The sequence below is a fragment of the Pleurodeles waltl genome, chromosome 9, assembly GCF_031143425.1.
Source record: "Pleurodeles waltl isolate 20211129_DDA chromosome 9, aPleWal1.hap1.20221129, whole genome shotgun sequence".
Classification (NCBI taxonomy): domain Eukaryota; kingdom Metazoa; phylum Chordata; class Amphibia; order Caudata; family Salamandridae; genus Pleurodeles; species Pleurodeles waltl.
This window is the reverse complement of record NC_090448.1, coordinates 46,276,820-46,298,424: the sequence shown is the minus strand read 5'-3', so window position 1 is coordinate 46,298,424 and position 21,605 is coordinate 46,276,820. Positions and strand designations below refer to the sequence as shown.

General features: G+C 48.0%; 1 protein-coding gene across 1 annotated transcript in view; it reads left to right on the top strand.

Moving 5' to 3' along the window:
- Positions 1-21,605, top strand: part of EEFSEC (eukaryotic elongation factor, selenocysteine-tRNA specific) — a 573,771-nt gene that overhangs the window by 377,278 nt on the left and 174,888 nt on the right. The window contains exon 6 of the mRNA XM_069206246.1: positions 7,806-7,962. Coding sequence (XP_069062347.1) covers positions 7,806-7,962 — 157 coding nt within the window. The remainder of the gene's footprint in view (positions 1-7,805; positions 7,963-21,605) is intronic.

Genomic DNA, 21,605 nt, shown 5'->3' with positions numbered 1-21,605 from the left:
GGTGCGTCAGATGGAGGACACGCAGGTACGTCGGACAATTCAGCTCTCTAAATTCACCCTAAAGGTTCACATATCTTATCAAATTGTGGTAGCGCACTGATAAACACTGCCGTCAGTTTCTCCATTCCCCAACAGCTCCCACAATTTATGTAGCCAGTCCAGTCTCATCGGTATTGCGTCTGTGACCCAACGAGAGAGCAAGATTTGTTTGGCAGCACCGACTGTTAAGGTAATGGCTCTTCCCTTTGCGGATTTTAGGGGCTGTGTCAGGGGTTCAGAAGCCTCAAGAGGGTGTAGCTAGAGAATCTGGGGAGGTTGGTATCATACATTTCGTCTACGGCTTATAAAACGTCTGTCCAGAAGTGTCTTATTTCGGGGCAGTGCCAGAGAAGATATGTAAGGGTGCTAGTCTGACCATAGCGCCACCGGAAATCACTGCCACCACCCTCTTTACACTGGGCTACTCTAGCCGGTGTAAAATACCAGTACTGTGCAATTTTAATAAGCATTTCCTTGCTAGATGCGCTGCAGGCAAAGGTGCGGGCCCGATGGAGGATGTCATCCATTCCTTGGTGCTAAATGTGTGCTCGTGTTCCATCTCCAATCGTCGCTGTGCTGGTGATTTAAAGGGCACTTGCGGTGTATTGGTGACTGTGTAAATGTCGGAGATAAGTCATTTATCTGAGGAATGTGTGAGGAGCCATTTTATGAAGGGTGTGAGAGGGCTACCTGCGTGGGAGGAGATCTGAGGCTGCGTGACCCAGTGCCAGATAATGGCGTACTGTCAGTAGGCATTAGGTGGGAGGCCATAATCAGATTGAATTTGTACAAAATCCATCAGACCACCTACATCAAAAAAGTCCCCCACCCCCTTCCAATAGGTGTCTCACCACTGAGTAAACGCAGAGCCATGCACTGTGGAAGGGAACGGAAATCTGGGCTCCCTATAATAAAAGATAGTGCAGGTGTTCATGGACAACACCAACACCATGTGGTACTGCAACAAGCAGGGATCATGGGCCCTTTGTCAAGAGGTCAAGAGGCTCTGTGCTTTTGGACTTGGCTGTAAGAGCAGGGCATACCCCTAGTGGTTCAACATCTGGCGGGCTCTCTGAATGTCAGGGCGGATGAACTCAGTTGAAAATGCATAGCCGATCTCTAATGGAATCTCCATCCAGCGCAAGGTCTCTTTCAGCAGTGTGGGGAGCCTTGGTTAGAGCTGTTCACTTCTGCAGAGAATGCGCAATATCAGCAGTGTTGTGTGTTGTAGTTTCCAAGGTGGCAATTGCTCAGAGACCCTTTTCGTCTCTAGTGAAGCTTATGCCTCCAGCACGCTTTTCTGCCCATACCACTCATGCCCAGAGTTCTCAAGAAAATCGGGAACGACCAGGCCCAAATCATTGTTGTGGCTCCGCACTGGGCACACAGAGAGTCTGGTGTGCTGAGCTGCTAACCATGTCTATCAATCCTCCGATCAGACTGGCCCTTCGGGAGGATCTGTCGCAGCAGCAGGAGAGGGTTATTCACCCGAACCGGTCCACTCTCCGCCTTCTTACCTGGAGATTGAGCAGCAGCAGTTGACATCTTTTGATCTTCTGGCCGAAGTCTGTAACGTAATCTTGGCAGTCAGACGTCCCTCCACCAAAATGGTACACACCTGTCATTGCAAGAAATTTGTGTCATGGTGCACAGACAATTCTGTTGATCCCCCCCCCCCTCTTTCTGTGGTCCTGTTTTTCATTTTTGCCTTTGCCCAGCTGGGCTCTGCTTTGGGCACTCTTAACGGGTTATTTGTCTTTTTACAGTTGCCTGATCAACCTTCCTTGTTTAAGTCTCTTATAGGTTCTTCAAGCTTCTTGCTCATATGTTCCCTCCCTCTCCCTTTATTATGCCCCAGCGAGATCTTAATTTGTTTATAACTTTCTTGAAGTGCACTCCTTTCAGGCCACTGTGCTCCTTTTGAGCCCCTCCACAATTGTCCCCTCAGGCTTCTCACATTGAAAACAGCCTTCCTCGTGGCAATTACTTCTGCCTGCAGAGTGAGTGAGTTGCAGGCCTTGTCATCTAAGCTGCCCTACCTCTCTATATATCCTGACAAAGTGGTGCTTTGCGCAAGGGCATCTTTTTTTGCCAAAAGTGGTCACCCCCATTCATGTAGGCCAATCCATTATCTTACCTACTTTTTACTCACCCTCAAATCCTTCAAAGGAAGAGGAGAGACCCCACCGCCTCGACCAAAAAAAGCACTGGTGTTCTACCTTGATCGTGCAAATGATTTCTGGATAGCTGACCAACTCTTCGTATTGTATGTGGGTGCGAAGAAAGGTCGGGCAGTGCAGAAGCGAACCATCTCCAGATGGGTCATTCTCTGCATCAAGACCTGCTATGCACTGGCCAAAAAGCAACCCCGCAGGGTTTGTGCGCTCATTCTACCTGAGCTAAAGCTGCGACCACTTCGTTGGTACGTGGGGTTCCTGTCTTGGACATCTGTCAGGCTGCGACGGTGGCATCTCTGCACATGTTTACCAAACTCCATTGCTTGGACAGTCAGTCCACAGGGACAGATACTTTGCCGGTTCGGTTCTGCAGGACTTTCTTGTTTGAACCTTGGTTTGCAGTCCCACCTCCGGAAATGGTATTGCTTGGGTCGCTATTTAAAGGTAAGGAATCTGCAGCTAGAAGTCTCTATTGGTTGGACAAGTTACTTACCTTTTTAGTAACTCCTTATCTGGTAGAAGCTATATCTAGGTGCAGATTCCTGACTGACCCACCCATCCTCCCCGCTCTGCGAACTGATTTGTAGGGGTAGCGACTGCCCTTTTAGGACCTTAGTTTTGACACACCAGTAGTCAGTGTTTTTCATGTCTCTGCGGTTCTGGTGTGGAAAATTGTGTAAATAAACTGACATTAATTTGCCTGCGTGGAGACTAATGAGGGACCGCAACATAATTTCCCGTGTGGACGACACCGACGATGGCTGCAGAGCTGATCAGCGCTACCTATTGGTACTTAAGGGTACTGGTCATGAAAATATTCTGGATCCTGTCTGATGCCTGGGGAGTATTCAAAGGTAAGGAATCTGCAGCTAGATATATTCTCTATCAGATAAGTCATAAGTAACTTGTCCAGTAGGTACTAAAAGAAGACCATAAATCATTTTCAACATTAGAAAAAAAAAAAATTCTGAAAAAATGTCAGCATGATTCTTATAATGTCAATATGCAATTGAGGTATGTATTAAATTACATAGTGTGCATGAGCAACAGAAATGTTTTTATAAAATTCAGTTTTTTAAATTTATTTTCAAAATATTCTTGGGGAAGACCCTTTTGCTTGGGGCTGGTCTGACAAAATTTGCCAGGGCTGCTTTTGGTTCCCTGTCTGGCTCTGCAAACACTTAATTGCAGTAAAAAATGCTCAGTTCAGTCTTAAATGAGCAGGGGAACTTATGACTCAAAATAGTTGCCACATGAATAGGTACCTGCTTCAGTCCCAAATGCCCAGTGTAGCCCCAGAAAGCTCTGGTTCAGCCTGACATGCCCAGTCAGCCATACCATGCACGGGTTATTCCTTTGTCTGCCTCCATGTGTTCATATTTAGCCTTGAATTCTCTTCACAGCCTCCCTACAGGCTGGCTTAGCCCCAAGTGAACAGTACAAACTCTCAATGTTTCAATCTAGCCTCAGATGGTCATTGCACCTCCCTGTGTGAGGGTGTCATAAGGACCCCTGCAACTCTACATCAGAATGTGGTGTGTACATGGCAACCGTGGGCCATGTTGGTCCGTCATTGCTTAAGGGGCCTAATCTCACGGGTTGTATTACATGTGGAAGGGCTCCATTAAACCAATTTTGATGTTCTTGATAAGAAGGTGGTATTTCTAAGTGTTGATGTGCTCGGTACCGCTGTGGTACATTCGCTATTATGTAAGTGTGAAATGTATGTGAGTTGTCATTCAGTTCAGGAAAGGTGACCCGAGAGTAAAATGTTTCTCTTTGGTATGCTTCATGAGCTTCGACAACGAATGGGACTTCTCCACCCTCATCTGTTAAGTTGTTGGCTTGAAGAAACTTATAAATACTTGTCTGCAGTTCTCCGGAATGTTTATGGTATTTGCCATCTTAAGGAGGTATCAGAGTAGGGAACACCAATGGTGAGAAAATTATTTTAAAGTTCAAACTTGAAAAACCCACAGCCTAGATAGGTGCTCCCTAATCAGCTGAGGAGGTCTATCCTTAAGACCACGAACATCTCTGTATAATTGCACTTAGGGTACCATTAGTGTGTGTGTGAGACAGAGATACTTAGTGCCTACAACATCGTTGGTGGCGCCATATCGTAAAGACCCTTGTATCTCTACAAAACTGGACTAGGGGTGGCAGCACCACTGGGTCACTCCCACCAGGGCCGGCTTTAGCGCTGGTGGTGCCCTGTGCGACAGTCTTTTATGGCACCCCTACACCACATGACCACTTCCTCTGATTCACTCACTTCCACCTGGCAAATGTGCCCCTCATCTCTCCATAGCACCTCTTTCACATACATTCATTTGTTTTAAAGTGCTTGTAAAGGCTGGCCTTAAAAACCCAGTCAATTATCCACATAAAATATAATTCTGCTCTTTGCAGCAGGTATATTAACCCTCTACTCTACTTTATGGCGAGTCAAAGCTGCTGCTGGACAAAACTCCCATCTATCTCCCTAGCAGGAACTCTAATCACAAGAGTTATCTTGACATTTTAATTGCTTCCTGAAGACTGGACACAAGGAACTTTTCAGCAGGTGCTTTTAAATCACAGGTTTCATAAGTTGATTGCTAAACACAGCGCCTCCCTGAGGTCAGCACCTCCCTAATCCAGGTCACCACACGGTCAGCTGACTCCCACAACAATCGTCCCAACCCTCCCGGCTCTCTAGCAGTACCTCACCAAAAACATGAATAGTAAAAGGGTGATTTCTGGTAGCCTAGCGCATGGACTCTGAAATCCTCTCAGGGATTTGCGGTGCAACAACTCTTACCCCTTTCTCTTGTTAGAAATGAGTCTCTTGCCCACACAGACAGGCGAAGAAGAAGATGCAGGAAAGTTTTCAATATATTTACTGAAAAGACTGCAATCTACAGTAAAATGCATGAGCTGCAATGATTAGGTTAATGATAAGTGACAAAATCAGGATTGTGAAAATATGTGATGTGAATATGAACAATCCTAACATTTTGCAATAAACATGAATACACAAACTCCTTCCTAAAAGCGTATTGTCTACTGTAAAGAGAGCAAGGTGTGATAAACCTAATCTGCCAGAATGATGTCCATGAGAAGCGCCCCGCCCCCATTATCTTGGAACAAGTTCAGCCTCCAGTCCCCAAATCAGGTGTTGTAGAGACGCGAAGGCAGAGATCTGCTTCAAAATGACGTGCAGGGTGAATGGTATCTCCTGGATGAAACACCCTCTAATGACCTTGGTCTCACAGAATGTTTATATAAAGCCCATGTTTTTTTGTGCAGACATCCTAACGTGGGTATATACCTAAGTGTTAGATTGTGTGCGCGAACTTGGATCGTCAATACCGTAACAACAATGCCTGACATGTTCATATTCTGTGAAGTAGGGGGACATGATGACAATTCAATATGTACATTGCGGATAATGACGCTTTCACAGAATAGCAACTGATTATAACATAAAAACATGTCTTATGCAAGTACTGTTAAAATGAAAAGACGATGAATAATAAAACAGAGCATGTTTATCTAGGTAAAAAGGGCACAGGCCTACAAGCTGAGGCTAAGCTGAACTCCAGCACCTGAGCAAACTCAAATGCATCCTCAACAGGGATTTGGCCTAATATTCCCATTGCAGCTTCTTCAAGTGCAGGATTAGCTTCAAATGCCCAGTGCTGCTCCCCATGTACAAGCATGGCCTCAAATTAAAAGGGCAGCCACCTCTAGGCCACTAGTGGTCCATGGAAGCCTGCACAGGGTATGTGAGTTGAAACCTGAGTATCTGGCTTTTGGCTCACAGGCCCAGTGAAGCATGCCATGCATCATATTTAATTTCAGACGCCCACTGCAGCCTCACCACCTGCACATATGTCTACAAGTGACCAGTGCACCATGCCCTACTGCCCCAGTACTCTGTCCTAGTCCGTCATAACTTAAGATGAGGCTCCTCTTCTTCAGGGTTTGATGAGATGCTGAGAGCGATTGAGGCCGACCGAAGGCTGAGACAGTGAGGATTCTTATGGTGTATACTACCTGCCCCTCCACACCTCATACACAACTCAACCTGTTACTTGCTTGAGGGAGAAGGCAGTTAATAATCAAGGCTGGTAGTGTCTGAGCTGTGGTGTGACTGCTCTGTTGTCTCTTATGTCCTCTCGCTCTGGATAGTTGTGTACAGATTAATGTTCTTGGGCATAAATCTGAGCCTTTTCGAATTAATGGCACAGAAGTGAGGGGGGGAGTGCTCAGCAAGTGCACATTTTCTTTGAAATATTTCAAAATCACCCAGCCAGTACTGGAAAGGCAGTTGCCAAAAGAACATCTTATTAAATTTCTGCTACATGTTGATCTCATTGAGACCTACAGTCCAAGGCCAGGGGTGGTGATGTTTCTTGACCCTGCCCATCTTCTGGGTGCTCTTGCAGTCAGCCTTGTTGTTCAGCTGCTTGCAAGATGCCTTTGTATTCAAGCGGTTTGGTTGGTGCATGCCATGTGTGAGTTGCCCCTTCTTTCCCTGTATAAATTGCACTTAGATCTAGTACACCTTCTCTCTGGCACCGCTTCCGTTGTGCCACGTTGGGATTTACCTCCAACTGATGTATCGAAGAGAAGAACAGTTCTACCATCTTGCCTCCTCTCAGCATCCATGGGACCAGTGAAGAGAAACTAAAAATGATTATCATGGCTTTCGGCACAACCTTCTGTTTGTGTTTTTTTTTCTGTAACCTCCAAGTTAGTGGTTGCAGAGAAACACACAGGAATAGCAAGTGGAATGCTTTCAGTAACACCTGCTAACCCTACTAACCCCTAAATGACATCTATGTGTACACATATACCCCCATTACCTTCCTCTCATCCTCAATGTAATGTGTCAAGGAGACACAATATTCCCTTCTCCCACTGCCCTCTCAAGTGCTGCCATTTTTTTCACATCAACAACGTATCTTGAAGTTGCCCAGGGCGTCTGGCTGCTGACATGGAGCCCCTCCATGTCCTTCTGCTCATATGTCTAAAGGCATGTGAGACTTTATCCAAGAGACGTACAAGCTCAAAATTGTAATTATGAATCTTCCAACAGATCTCCGCAGCATACAGGATTCTTTGGAAGATATGGAAATGACAGTTGAGAAGTAGAGGGTACATGGAATCATCCATGTTCTTCTCAGTTGTCCTAGATTTTCAGAAAGGACACAAAATGCAACATCTTGTCCTGTCAAATGTTTAAATTTGAGATTATACCAATCCTGTCCTCTGACAGCATTCCATCTGTACACGTGTGAGGAATGACGTCTAGAAGTGGTTATCTTTGGAAGGTAGTTTATGCACTGAATACCTTTCTATCATGCTGTACTTGGAGTACTCTTGATATATGAATGAAAAGACCTTTGGACAGGGAGCAGTAATATTCTGGAAGGAGGGATCTGCTGCAAATGGTGACCAGTGAATGGGTTAAGTAGATTGCCTTGTCACTCTTTGTATCAAACCTGTTTATGATGAATTAAAGGTTAATGGCACACAGCCATTGTTTTTTGAGGTTCTATCTTATTTTTAACCATGATGCAAAATTCTGTTTTGCCCCAGGTCAATGATGATTTCAGTGTCATTGGACGAGCCTTGTTCAAAAAGGAGACCAATATCCAGATGTTTGTGGGATTGAAAGTCAAATTGTCCACCGGTGAGGAAGGCATCATTGAGGGAAGTTTTGGGCAGAGTGGAAAATTCAAAATACGAATCCCAAGTAAGTGCATGTATACTGATTTTTTTGATTTTTTTAATGAAATGTAATAGTTAACATGAACATCACTGGAAATGTATTGTGTTGCCATATACATCCACTATTCAAGGGGGCAACACTGCTGAGGAGAAACAAAAATAATATTGTATTTTCATTATGTGAGAATTTCAAATCTAAGGGGTCACACTTTGATGAAACAAAGCTAGCTCTGAGTATACTATATCAAAATGAGATATTGTGTGCACGGAGTCCAGGGGTTCCCCAGAGGCTTAACAGAGGCTAAAGTAGATAATGCTAATGCTCTCTTTTGTGGTAGTGTGGTCGAGCAGTTAGGCTTATCAGAGAGTGGTGCAAAGCATTTGTTGTACACACACACAAGCAATAGAAGAAGCACACACTCAATGACTTAATTCCAGACCCATAGTTTTCATATAGCAAACAAATATTTTCTTAATTTATTTCGAGAACCACAAGATTCAAGTTGCACGTAAGTACTCCAATAAATTCGTATTTCACACATATATCAATAGTACTTTGTTTGAAATCGATTAGTTATACAGTTTTTTAAATATTGGTAATTATCTGTTTTAAAAGTTGACAGTGCAATTTTCAAAACAGTTCCTGGGGGAAGAAAAGTTAGTAGGAGTTACAGGTAAGTACTTGACTTACAGTTCTAGTCTCGGGGAGGTTAGGACGTCCACAGGTTGGGGTTCAAGTTAACCCCAAACACCCACCACCAGCAGCACGGGGCCGGCTGGGTGCAGAGATCAAAGTAGAGGCAAATTTAACATGGGCTCCAATGGAGACTGGGGGCAGTCGGCATAAGGCCTGCCTGCAGGGTAAGTACCTGTGACTTTGGAGGGCAGACTTGGGGGTTTTAGAGGAGCACTGGGGGCCCCACAAGTAGGCACCAAACACACACTCTTAGTGGCACTCGGATGGCTAGGTGCAGGGTGCAAACAAGGTGTCGGGTTTCCAATGCTAGTCAATAAGGGGACGCCGGGGTCACTTAGATGCTGCAGGCGAAGTCCAGGGGGTCGACTTGGGCAAACCACAGGCTGGACAGGGAGGATGGCAGCCTGCTGAAATTAGTTGCACCAGAGGTTGGGTTCTCCAAGGCCTGTGGGCTGCGGGTGCAGTCAATCAATCAATCAAACATTTGTAAAGAGCGCTACTCACCCGCTAGGGTCTCAAGGCGCTGATGGGGGGAGGGTGGGCGGAGGGGAGGCCTGCTACTGCTCGAATAGCCAGGTCTTTTCTGACGGTCAGGAGGTCCTGGGTCTGTCGAAGGTGGGTGGGGAGGGTGTTCCAGGTCTTGTCGGCGAGGTAGGAGAAGGATCTGCCACCGGCTGTAGTTCGATGGATGCGAGGGACGGCAGCGAGAGCAAGGTTGGCGGAGCGGAGTTGGCGGGTGGGAGTGTGGAAGGTGAGTCGCTCATTGAGGTAGGCCGGGCCTGTGTTGTGAAGGGCTTTGTGAGCGTGGATGAGGAGGGGTCAGGGGGGTCCTCCGGATTCCCTTTGCAGGTGTTATTGTGGAGAGGTCAACCCAGAATGGGCACTTGCTCACAATCGCCTGAGGACTGTCTCTAGCTGGTTGGGGCACCTGGTCACCGGCTAAAGGTGTCGGGTGGAGGTTGGTCAGGACTCACGGATCCGGGGAGGTTCTGGAGTCCCTTGGTGTAGTTCCTTAGTGGACAGGGCTGCTGTCCTCGGGAGTTCTTGGTCCTTTGTGATGCAGGGCAGTCCTCTGGAGCTTGGCAGGTGTCGCTGGTCCTGCTGGATGCGTTGCCTTCTTGCTGCAGGTTCTTTGAAGCAGGAGACTGGCCGGTAGGGCTTGGGCCGAGTCAGTTTGCGTCTTCCTTCTTTTCTGCTGAGGGTTCAGCTTAGCAGTCCTTCTTCTTTGTTGTCAGGTCGCCAAGAATCTGGTGAGCAGGGTTCAGGGTGGCCCTTAATTCCCTGATTTAGGGGCGTTTCAGGGGTCAGAAGGCAGTAGCCAATGGCTACTGTCTCTGAGAATGGCGACACCCTTCTTGTATCCACTCCCTTTGGGGAGGGGAACACAAACCTAGTCCTATTGGTCACTGTCCTCCAAACCAAAATGAAGGATTCTGCAGGGAGTGGGTCACCTCAGCTCTGGACACCTTAGGGGTGGGCTTAGGATGGTCACTACTCCCTGTTTTCCCTAATTTTCCCACCGGACTTGCCGCCAGAAGTGGGGCTTTCTCCACGGAGCGGGCAACTCCTCTAGCTGGGGTACCCTGGGGCACTGTAACAAGAGGCTTGCGCCATTGAAGCTCACTGACAGGTGTTAAAGTTCCTTCCAGGGGGAGGGTGGTGTGTGAAGCACCTCCACCCAGGACAGGCTTTGTTTCTGACCACAGAGAGCACAAAGGCTCTCACCCCATGTGGTCAGAAACTTGTCTGAAAGTGGCAGGCTGGCACAGACCGGTCAGTCCTGCACTAGCAGTTTGGCTATCATACATGGGGCATCTCTAAGATACCCTCTGGGTGCATTTCTCAATAAATGCAACACTGGCATCAGTGTGGGTTTATTGTGCTGAGATGTTTGATACCAAACTTCCCAGTATTCATTGAAGCCATTATGGAGCTGTGGAGTTCGTAATGACAAATTCCCAGACCATATACTCAATATGGCAACACTGCACTTACAATGTCTAAGAATGTGCTTAGACACTGTAGGAACATATTGCTCATGCAGCTATGCCCTCACCTGTGGTATAGTGCACCCTGCCTTAGGGCTGTAAGGCCTGCTAGAGGGGTGATTTACCTATGCCACAGGCAGTGGTTTGTGGGCATGGCACCCTGAGAAAGGTGCCATGTCGACATTGCCTTTTTCTCCCCACCAGCACACACAAGCTGTAAAGGCAGTGTGCATGTAGTTGATGAGGGGTCCCCCAGGGTGGCATAAGACATGCTACAGCACTTGGGGACCTTCCCTGGCCACAGGGCCCTTGGTACCAGGAGTACCTTTTTACAAGGGAGTTAAATGTGTGCTATGGGAGTGCCAATTGTGGAAACAAAGGTACAGATTTTGGAAAAGAATACTGGTGCTGGGGCATGGTTAGTAGGATCCCAGCACACTTTCAATTAGAGTTGGCATCAATATCAGGCAAAAAGTGGGGGGTAACCATGCCAACAGTGGCACTTTCCTACGCGCCCTAACAGGGTGATTGAAATATTTTAACTTCCTAATCCATCCACCAAATTTCAGAGAGATGGAATTTGGTCTTGTTGTTCCCTAGAGGCTGTTACCTTCACCTGATCTTAATCCGGCACCTCACAGTAGGCCAGTGTTGTTCTCATTGCACAAGTTGAATTAGACCGAGATTATGCCAACTGTAGTGTAGGAGCAGCCATGTACTGCCATAACTAAGGTATCTTACCCATCGCAATGAAGCTTGTAAGTATATAGAGATTCTGCAGAGAGAGAAGTCCGTAGTGATTCAGGATTTTGGACAAATTTGTCTGGATTCATCCCTTAAATCTGTGAGGTCACAGTAATGATGGCCTTCACTTTCATGACTACACAAGGGCTGAAGAACGGTTTTATATATCTCACGTTTGATAATAATAATAATGCTCTCTATTATTAAATCGCCAGCTATGCCCCACATCCTGACCCGTGCTTACATTTCTGTATCAGGCCTCACCTTGTAGCACATTCAGGACATGTCTGTGCATATATTGCATATAAGGCTGACATCAAGGCTTTTGAAGGCCCACGCCTTAAATCACATGTACATTGCATATGCATATGTGGGAGGCCACATCTATAGTGGGCACATAGATATGACATTTAGGCTCCTGGTGAGACTGGCGAATGGTGTTAAAGATCGGTCCACTGTGCTGCCTTCCTGCACTCTAAAGGATCAGTGATTGAGTCTGGTTTCACAGCACATCAATCTGTCTGAGCTTTGGGTACCAATTCTTTAAAATATACTTATAGTGTGCTTTAGGTCTGCCCAGAGAAGTATATTTCTTTCACCTCATGCTGTTTGGTGTATCATTCCGCCTCCTTTGGAGGGCTTGCACTTCAGTGCACAAATGACTATTTTACATCACAGAAGTACTCTGAATCATCACTCATTAAGGGCCAGATGTAGCAAAGACTTTGCGACTCGCAAACAGCGAAAATCGCCGTTTGCGAGTCGCAAATGCGTCTTTGCTATGTTGAAATGCATTTTGCGAGTCGGAACCGACTCGCAAAATGCATTTCCGACTCGCAAATAGGAAGGGGTGTTCCCTTCCTATTTGCGAGTCGCAATGCTATGCATTTTCATTTTCGACCGCAAAATCGCAGTTACCATCCACTTGAAGTGGATGGTAACCCAGGCGCAAACGGGAAGGGGTCCCCAGGGGACCCCTTCCCCTTTGTGTCTGGCAAAAAAAATAATTTTTCAGGGCAGGCAGTGGTCCAATGGACCACTACCTGCCCTGAAAAATACCGAAACAAAAGGTTTCGGTTTTTTTTTTCAAAGTGCAGCTCGTTTTCCTTTAAGGAAAACGGGTTGCACTTTGAAAAAAAAAAAGACTGCTTTATTTAAAAGCAGTCACGGACATGGTGGTCTGCTGTTCCCAGCAGGCCACCATCCCCGTGAGTGCCCTGAATCGCTATGGGGTCGCACATTGCGACCCACCTCATTAATATTAATGAGGTGGGTCTTTGCGCCCCCATAGCGACTCGCAGAAGGTGTCTGAGACACCTTTCTGCATTCCAAATTGCGAGTTGCAATTTGCGAGTCGCTGGGACTCGCAAATTGCAACTCGCAATTTGGAACCTTGCTACATCTGGCCCTAAATTCTTTATCACATAAACGCATTGTATACAGAAAACACTTTTTTTTGTTGTCTTGATGTTTTTTCACTCCGAGCTTTTTTAATGTTTAGTTAAAATTCAAAATGCAAGCCAGACCTAAAAGCTTTGACAGTGTTTGTTTTTAAAAAGGCATGTTGTAGTTGTCTCTGTATTGAGGGGACGAGCTAAAAATTACTGATTAATCTTAGTACGAAATGTGTGCCATAACTGTTCTCAACATGGCTTCAGATATGGCGTCTCCCCCACTGTGAGCTTTATCAGTTCACACGTATCCAACACTTCATTATAGAAAGGATTGCAGGGACGTTGATTACAGAAGTAGGTGTGTGTGCAAATATTTCAAAACCATTTCCCACAGTATTTCCACACAATTGTACACAAATTATATCTTGCTCCACCTTTGAAATCCAAAGCAAGTGGTTTATCACCAGGCCAGTGAAATTATGACTAAACTATGTGGCAAAAAGATAAATAATGCAGCCTAATACAGCTCATTTTGTGATAGCATTGCTTCATTATTTTGACATTTTTACACTTGCCACAATTGTAGTAACGTTTGATCCAATTGAGCTAGAAACATTTTTTTATTAAATCTTCAGATCATGCAGTAGATGATGGATTATGTGGCAAATGTGTCAGATCCATAATTATTACTCAATAAATAGTCCTAAAGATACCGCAGCACTTATGAACAGTCTCCATTTATTCATCAATTCAGATGAGTCCAATTGGAGTAAGATCCTTTTATTGATGTTCGGAAGCGTCAATTTAACAAGTAACAGACTTTACAGGTTCCACAGCCCTAGCCAACACGTGTTTCGTCACAATAGTAACTTTTTCAAGGCTGTAAAATATGAACAAATATATAAAGAGTGAATGATTATACAAATACATAGAGGACGATATCAGAGGTGGACAAATGTATATCAAGTCGTGACTAGTTCCTTTGAGTCCCCAAGGGCTGATGGTAAATCACCCTAAAAGATTCAATGATCTAGCCCACAAATTAATCTAGATGTGCTGACAGAAGAACAACGCCAAATGATCCACCAGTTAGATGCAGGTTCTGCATCATTCACCTAACAACATTGTATTTTATTTGTTTGAACCACTGCATGTTTTGATTTAGCATATATTTACGATGGCTGACCTCTGATTTGCCTTAACGCACCATACTCACAGGCACAGGTGAGACTATTTTGATGGGATTTAGGCCTCTTTCTCTTCCCTATTTACACCAACTGGTGGATCATTTGGATGCTCCTTTGGGAGTGACAGTTGCGCTTTATAAATCACTCTCATTCGGGGCATGGCTTGAGGAGCAAGCATGGCGGATGCACACTAGAGGTACTCTGCAGCACCACAGATTTATCCTGACTGAACCGGCCGCCACACGGGGAGTCACAGGCAAACAGCAGTGCGCATGAACAGCTGAGGAGCCATAACAGTGGGTGCCGGCTCCCGTTCCCCCCCAGTGGCCGCAGACAATCGAGGTGCTCTGAGGCGGCAGGGCAGCCTGGGAGGCAAAATGCCCCTCTGAGCACTAGGCCGCCCGGTAGCAGGATTGCAGCCGCCTGGTGTCCGGACGCCTGGTGTAGGCCGGGCGGGTGCAACTGGTGGCGGTGGGGAGTGGCGGTGGCCCGGACGCGGAGTGAGGGAAGCACTGGAACTTTCATCTGGCAGGTGCGGAGCAGACAGAAGGGTTCTCCTTAAAAGAAGCCACTCTGCGTGGGACCCGGGAGCGCACTCTGGTGGTGAGAAGCCCGGTTGTAGCGGCAGGAGCCAGGAGGCTCCTTGAAGACCCTGGGCCCCAGAACCGGGCTCTCTAGTTGGCGGATGAGAACAGATATGGCCCCCTGCTGGATCTGTTGCAGTGGCTCTCTGGAGGCAGGGGTGCCGCTCGGGGGCCTGGACTTGGACCCTGCACTAGCACGCTTGGCTGTTACTGCCCCTCTGGCCCAACCTATTGGAGTCACTCTGTGGGCTGCATGAGTAGTCGTGCATTGGGCACCATGATGCAACCATTGGACGCGCCAAACTGAAGATGTACAATTTGCGGCAGCTGCAAGAGCTGGGCCCTCCTGGCCCTTGCCAATAGCACACTAGAGGGCCTGGCGGCGTGACGAGCAGGGAAGACTTGAGGCACTGAACTTGGGAGGACAAATTAGGGGATTGATCCGGAGGGTGGAGGCAGGCTAGCAATGCTGTTATATCTATAACTCCACTCAATGAAGCGTGTAAACAGAAGTTCAGCCCTACTGTCCTAAGCCCACGTAAGAACATACGCTGCAGAACGAGGGACTGACGGGCAGGCGCAGGGTACGCTGCGGTGCTTTATTGCTTCTTGAGTGGTGCCATGCAGCAATCCATGGGTTGTCAGCGAACTGGTGGACAGCCACCTGCATCTAAATGTCGGGGGCCCCATTACCATCAACGACTGCCATGGTGAATGCGGAGCAGCCCAGTGCCTTAGAGGACAAGCTGGATGCTGTGTTACTAGCGATTGACAGCATGCGGGCCTCGCTATTGTCCATGATAGACACGGTCTCCGCGGATCTGGGTCTGCTGCATGCGGACCATAGAAAGCTAGCAGACAGGGTGGCACTGGTGGAGCAAACTGTTACGGCCCTGCCATACAGGACAAGCAACCTGGAAACCTCTCTGAAGGAGCTCATGGACATGGTGAGAATGCTGGAGCTGCAGGTGGAGGACGCGGAGGGCAGATCCCACAGAAATAACGTTTGCTTGGTGGGCCTGCTGGAGGGCACCGAAGGGCACGATCCCGTGAGGTATATTAAAGACTGGTTGCGCAATACTCTTCCCCGGACACGCTTACCCATTTTTTCTCCATTGAGTGAGTGAACAGGGTTTCAGCCCGATGGCCCCCAGCGGGTGCCACCCTGCAACTGATGGTGATACGATTTCTTCATTACCGGGACAGAGACTTTGGGGGTTATTCTAACTTTGGAGGAGTGTTAATCCGTCCCAAAAGTGATGGTAAAGTGACGGAAATACCACCAGCCGTATTACGAGTTCCATAGGATATAATGGACTCGTAATACGGCTGGTGGTAAATACGTCACTTTTCCGTCACTTTTGGGACGGATTAACACCTCCTCCAAAGTTAGAATAACCCCCATAGTGTTACAGGAGACCCGCTTAATGGTGGAAGTGCGGGTGGGCAGCGCCAAAGTGATGTTCTTCCCAGATTACACGGTTGCTGTGCAGAAGCAGCGGAACAACTTCCTGGAAGTAAAGCAACGTCTTTGTGAACTGGGACTTGCGTACTCTCTGCTATTCCCAGCTAGGCTCCATGTGGTAGCTGCTGACACCACACACTTTTTCGCTACTCCTGAGGAAGCATGGCACTGGATTGAGGGCATCGACAATGGTGCCACCGGCCAGCAAGGTTGGAGCAGACAGGAGAGGGCAGTCCTTGGCGGAGCTGCAGGAGGCAGTGTCAGATGAGGGTCCTAATGGACAGGAACCTTCCCGCAGTCCCAGATTTGGAACAGAGAATTCAGGAGCGGCGTAGTGCCTTTCAGCAGGTGGCCGCACTCTCATGTGCAGGGCGTTGCTCCAGCCCAGACGCCCCAGGCTCCCCCTCTTCCGATGGAGAGAGTGCTGTTGTCACATGCCGTCTGTGCAAAGCCCATATGCTTCCCCGGATATAACCCCACAGACATCATACACTATCATTTGAGCTAAGTTGTCTTTATCCTCATGCTTCTTTCTATGTAATTGCGACCCTTGCCAATGTATACTGTTCCTTATTTGGCCGTGAAAACTGGACTGTTCGTAAGGTGGTGCACAAAGTACTTTCTCTGTTGCTCCATGCCGTTGACCATCATCCGGTCACCCCTGCTGTGAAGCCTATTATGTTTCGTCTTAGGTGTTGTCACTTGGTTTGGGTGGCCACTGGTTCTAGTGTGTTACTCTTTTGATGTTCATTATGTTATTGTTACAATATGCTAACTGTTGTTTCCCACCCAATAACCTGTTCATCGCTAGGCAACTCATGAAGTTACTTACCACATCTCGCTCTGCTCCCTCACACACGCCATTGATATTATCAGCTGTGTGGCAAATATGCGCAACACCTCCATTCACTAGTCTTACACATGATGGCGCATGTTAACGTAATGACATGGAAATAGCCGTGGCATGCACACTTCAGCGTGACGATACGCCATACACTCCTATTTGAAGTTGCGCAATGCTCATGTATCTATGTTACAGGAATCACACCTAACGTGTTCAGAGGTAAACACGCTTAGAAGAAAGTGGCGAGGACAGGTATATTCGACAAACTACTCGTCCTGTGTGTGGGAGGTGTTAATATGGATCCGCCCGGGTGTCCCGTTCAATATGATAGAACAGGTCGCAGATGCTGATGGCTGGTATGTGTGTGTTCGAGGTCGGCTAGGTGGTCGCCACATCCTTCTTGGTAATATATATGCTCCCAGTGTAGACCAGGCTTCCTTTTTAAGCGCATTCAATCGATTGCTGGCACAGTGGAGTGATGTTCCTTGGCTGAGTGGGAGTTTCAATTGTGTATTGGATACGTACCTGGACAGGTCGTTCCCTCCCTTGGAACACACTACCACTATCTCTAACGCCTGCTCTTTGGTAACCTGGCTGTACCACTGGCAGTTAATGGATGTCTGGCATAATTATAATGCTGCGGCCAGAGTATATTCCTTTCACTCGGCCCCTCATGATTTGCATGTCCGGCTCGACAGGCAGCTCTGCATGGCAAGACTGGTCCCTGCGGTTATGCGGACTGATTATCTGGAACGTACTCACTCCAATCACAACCCCCAATACCTTCAACTCGTTTGAGGTGAGACCACCCAGTCCTCTGCCCTCGCGTGGAGGATTCAGCCTGCGACGTTGGAAGATCTGGCGTTTGGTGAGTCAGTGGTTCAGCAGATAGCTGGTTACTTTGAACTCAACGCAGGCACAGCCTTGTGTCGTTCAGTAGAGTGGGACGCGTTTAAGGGCACGCTGAGGGGCCACTGCATGGGGCTTAGTTTTGGTATGCATAGGCAGATAGGTCAGGAGGTGTCCGCTGTGGAGCGGCAGCTATTGCAACATGAGGCAGAAGTTGTACGGAATCCTGATGCCTTACCTCAACTGCAGGCTATACGTAAAAATCATTCGGAGCTCCTTGAGCGTTTGAGGTGCCTTAACTATGCAGCACACTCAGCCAAACACGCGTGCAAGGGCTGATAGAGCCGGAACTCTACTTGCCCGGTTAATACGTCAAGAGACTTCCACTAGCTCAGAAATGTCTATTCGGTTCCGGACGGGTGACTTGTTGTACAGGCAGGATTCAATTCATCCAGCATTTTACACTCATTATGAGTCCCTATATAGTGCGGTCTCCCACCCTCCCCTGAATGATGTTGATCTATTTCTTGCAGACTTGCCCCTGACCCGGGTTCGTGCCGAGCAGTGTTCGGAGCTGGACGACCCTCTGTCGCTGTCCAAGGTGCATGAAGCCATCCGTTCTCTTGCCAGTGGCAAGGCCCCTGGCCCAGATGGGCTCCGAGCAGAATTCTATAAGGCATACTCAGCTCAGCTCGCACCTAATTTGCTTGCACTGTACGAGGAGGCCTTGGAGCTAGCACGCTTGCTCTGTGCGTTGCGAGAGGCCACTCTGGTCTCCCTGCTAAAGCCGCACAAGGACCCCACTAGTCTACATTCCTACAGGCCGTTGGCACTTCTAAACACAGATTATAAAATACCAGCCAAAGTTGTTGCAACGCGACTGGCCCCACTGGTGCCTGCATTAGTACATGAAGATCAGAATGGACTTGTGCCGGGCCCCATGACGTCCCTCAATTTGCGTAGATTTTTTTGTGCGCTGCGTTATGCCCACCACCTCCCTTCTCCCCCGGTTACTGCCCACAAGCGGGCTGCTTAGGAATAGACGTAGAGAAAGCATTCGACTCACTGGAGTGGCCTTACCTTTTTGCAGTTTTGCCAACGTACGGCTTTGGCCCGCGTTTTATACAACTGGTGAAATTATTATATATGCTCCCATCAGCCTGTGCCAAAACAGGGTGCCTCATGTCGCTCTCCATTTGTATTAGGAGGGACATGCAGAAGGGGTGTCCTTTATATCTCTCCTGCTTTTTCCTCTTGCAGTGGAGCTGCTGGCAGTCGAGCTTCGCAGGGCGGGACGCCCCTGGGGCATACCACTAGGAGATGGAAATCATGCGGTCTCTCTATATGCGGATGACCTCTTAGGGTATATTAGAGATCTGGCGGATTTCCCCAGCGATATAATACCATTGCTTGAAGTGCATGTGAAGGTCTCTGGCTTGCAAATCAGCTGGGCCAAGTCCTGTGTTTTTCCGCTGTCACACTATGATGTCCGAACCTGGCCTTGCATCGATAGCCCCTGGCCTAACGTGGTAACCTAGCACATTTAGATACCTTGGCATACAAGTATATCATACGGAGTTTGATCTGTTTGATGGGAATCTGGCGTGTGCAGTGTCAGGACTGTGTCTTCAGATGGCATTCTGGAAGATGTTGCAGCTGACGGTCATGGGCAGGGTAGCCCTTGTTAAGATGATAGTGTTGCCCCGGTTACTGTATTATTTTGTGAATCTACCTTTATACATCCCGGCCTATTTTTTTCCGAGATGTGCGCAATTTAATTTTGAACACCTTCCGCTTTAGGGTGGCCCTAGCTAAGATTTATCGTCCGTTGAACCTGGGAGGTTTGTTGCTGCCAAATTCGGAGCATTACTATCTGGTTGCGCAGCTGCAGTGGGTGTCCCTTTGGTTATCATCAAGACAGCTGGCAGACACGCCTACTGACCTCCCAGCGTGGTCATGTAGTAAATTGCTTCACTTATTTCACCCCTGTGTGAAATCCGCTGTGCCAGCACCTTTGTTATTGAACCTAGCATACCGCTGCAGTCGTAGGTGCTGTTACCTCACCAGGGGCGTCATTATTGGGGACACTACGTGGTGTGTGTGTCATGTCGTCTGCAGAACTAGCCACTTGACATGAAGCGGGCATATTCACCGTGGGGGACCTTTACGCGGATGGCACCCTCCACACCCAAGACACACTGATGTAAGCCACTGGTCTGCACCCAGACCAGATCCTCTTGTATAGCTCCCTTAAACATGCCTTGCAACGTGCATGGGGTGAACTCACGAGGGAACCCCAGGTACACTACACACTACAGTATCTGCATGTATTTGGAGAGGGGAGACATTTAATACACTGGATGGCGGACTCACTGCGTGGACATACATCTGGACCACTCGTGAACCCCCGGGGACGATGGGAAGGGGGTAGGAGGGGGCCCTTTACAGATAAGGAGTGGGCGACTGTGCTAGAAAGCCCCAGGTGTGTCCCGCGCGACATGCAATTTTGCCTCATACAATATTATGTCACCCAGAGAGCCTATCTCACACGGGAGAAAATTATCAGATACTTTAACCATGCGGACGCCGCTTGTCCGTGCTGCAGGGGCTTGGGGACGGACTTTCTACACATGAGGTGGTCATGCCCCACACTGAGCCACGACTGGTCGTTGATCCTAGCGAGCTTAAAGTGCTGTGTGGACCGACCCTTACTGCAGACATGGGAGACGTGCATTCTGGGGTTGTTCCCCAGGGGGCAAAAGCTGAAAGCAACATCCTGTTTTCTTGATCTGGGGCTGTTGGTGACCAAGTGCCTTATAACTCGCAGGTGGCGGTCCCCTGAGCCGCCGGCGTATGAGGCATGGTTACGGTCACTAATGGTCTGGGCAAGAGCAGAGTGCACTGCTCTTCGGCGAGAGGAGGTGTTGGGGCTGCGCAAGTACCCCCTTGCGAGACAATGGGAGCTAATGTTAACAGACCTCAGCACTCCACTGGCGGCTGCACTGCTTAACTCTGATCCCTCTGTGGTAGGCGATGGATGTTTGTGAGAATATGTATTCAATATAATGCGTTGCGTACCTGTGTGCACGAGCAGTTCATAGAGGCACCCCCTCCGGAATGCAGGTAGACGCGTCAGACGACAGCCACGTAGGATGGATGTGTGGAGACAGCCTGCAGAGCACCTATGACTCGCATAACAGCTATAATAACTCTGCAACGTAAGTACATGTATATGTTTTGCCTGCGCCTCCCCCCCCCAATATGTTCATTGTTGTGCCTTGAAGTTAAATACAAACACGTGGAATACAATAAAGAGATATATATAAAAAAATAACTCATTCATTCATGCTTGCCATCTGGCAGTGAACAAGAGAACTGACAAATCCTGGATAACATAACAATCACCTTCTTGTAGGAGGAAAGTGCCTTTCCCCATGCCCTAGCGATATTAAGTTTTGCCACCCCAGCTGCCAACGCCAACCAGTGCTTCTGATTCTTGGACCAGGAGCCTTCCCCTGTAATCATTAGTAGGAGCCATTTCGCGCTCATGGGCACCTCTACAGCAAGCGCTTGGGACATGGCTGATGTGACCTTTCTCCAATAGTCCTGAATATGTGGGCAGTCCCAAAGGATATGTAAGAAAGTGCCCTCCTGTACCCAGCCCCTGAGACAAAGCGAAGAGCTCCCCCTTCCTATTTAAATAAAAGGGTCCTTGAGTGGTAGGATTTCTGTAGAATCGTGAGCTGCACCAGCTGGAACCGGACCCTAATTCCTATCTCTCGGGGGTGGGGCTTTGTATTGCTTCAGCCCAGTCTTCGTCCTCAAAGTCTCCCAGGTCCAATGACCAGGAGATGCTCAGAGACCCCAGTGGATCTGGGGAGCTGTTGACTAACTCGCAATATATTATGGAGATTCC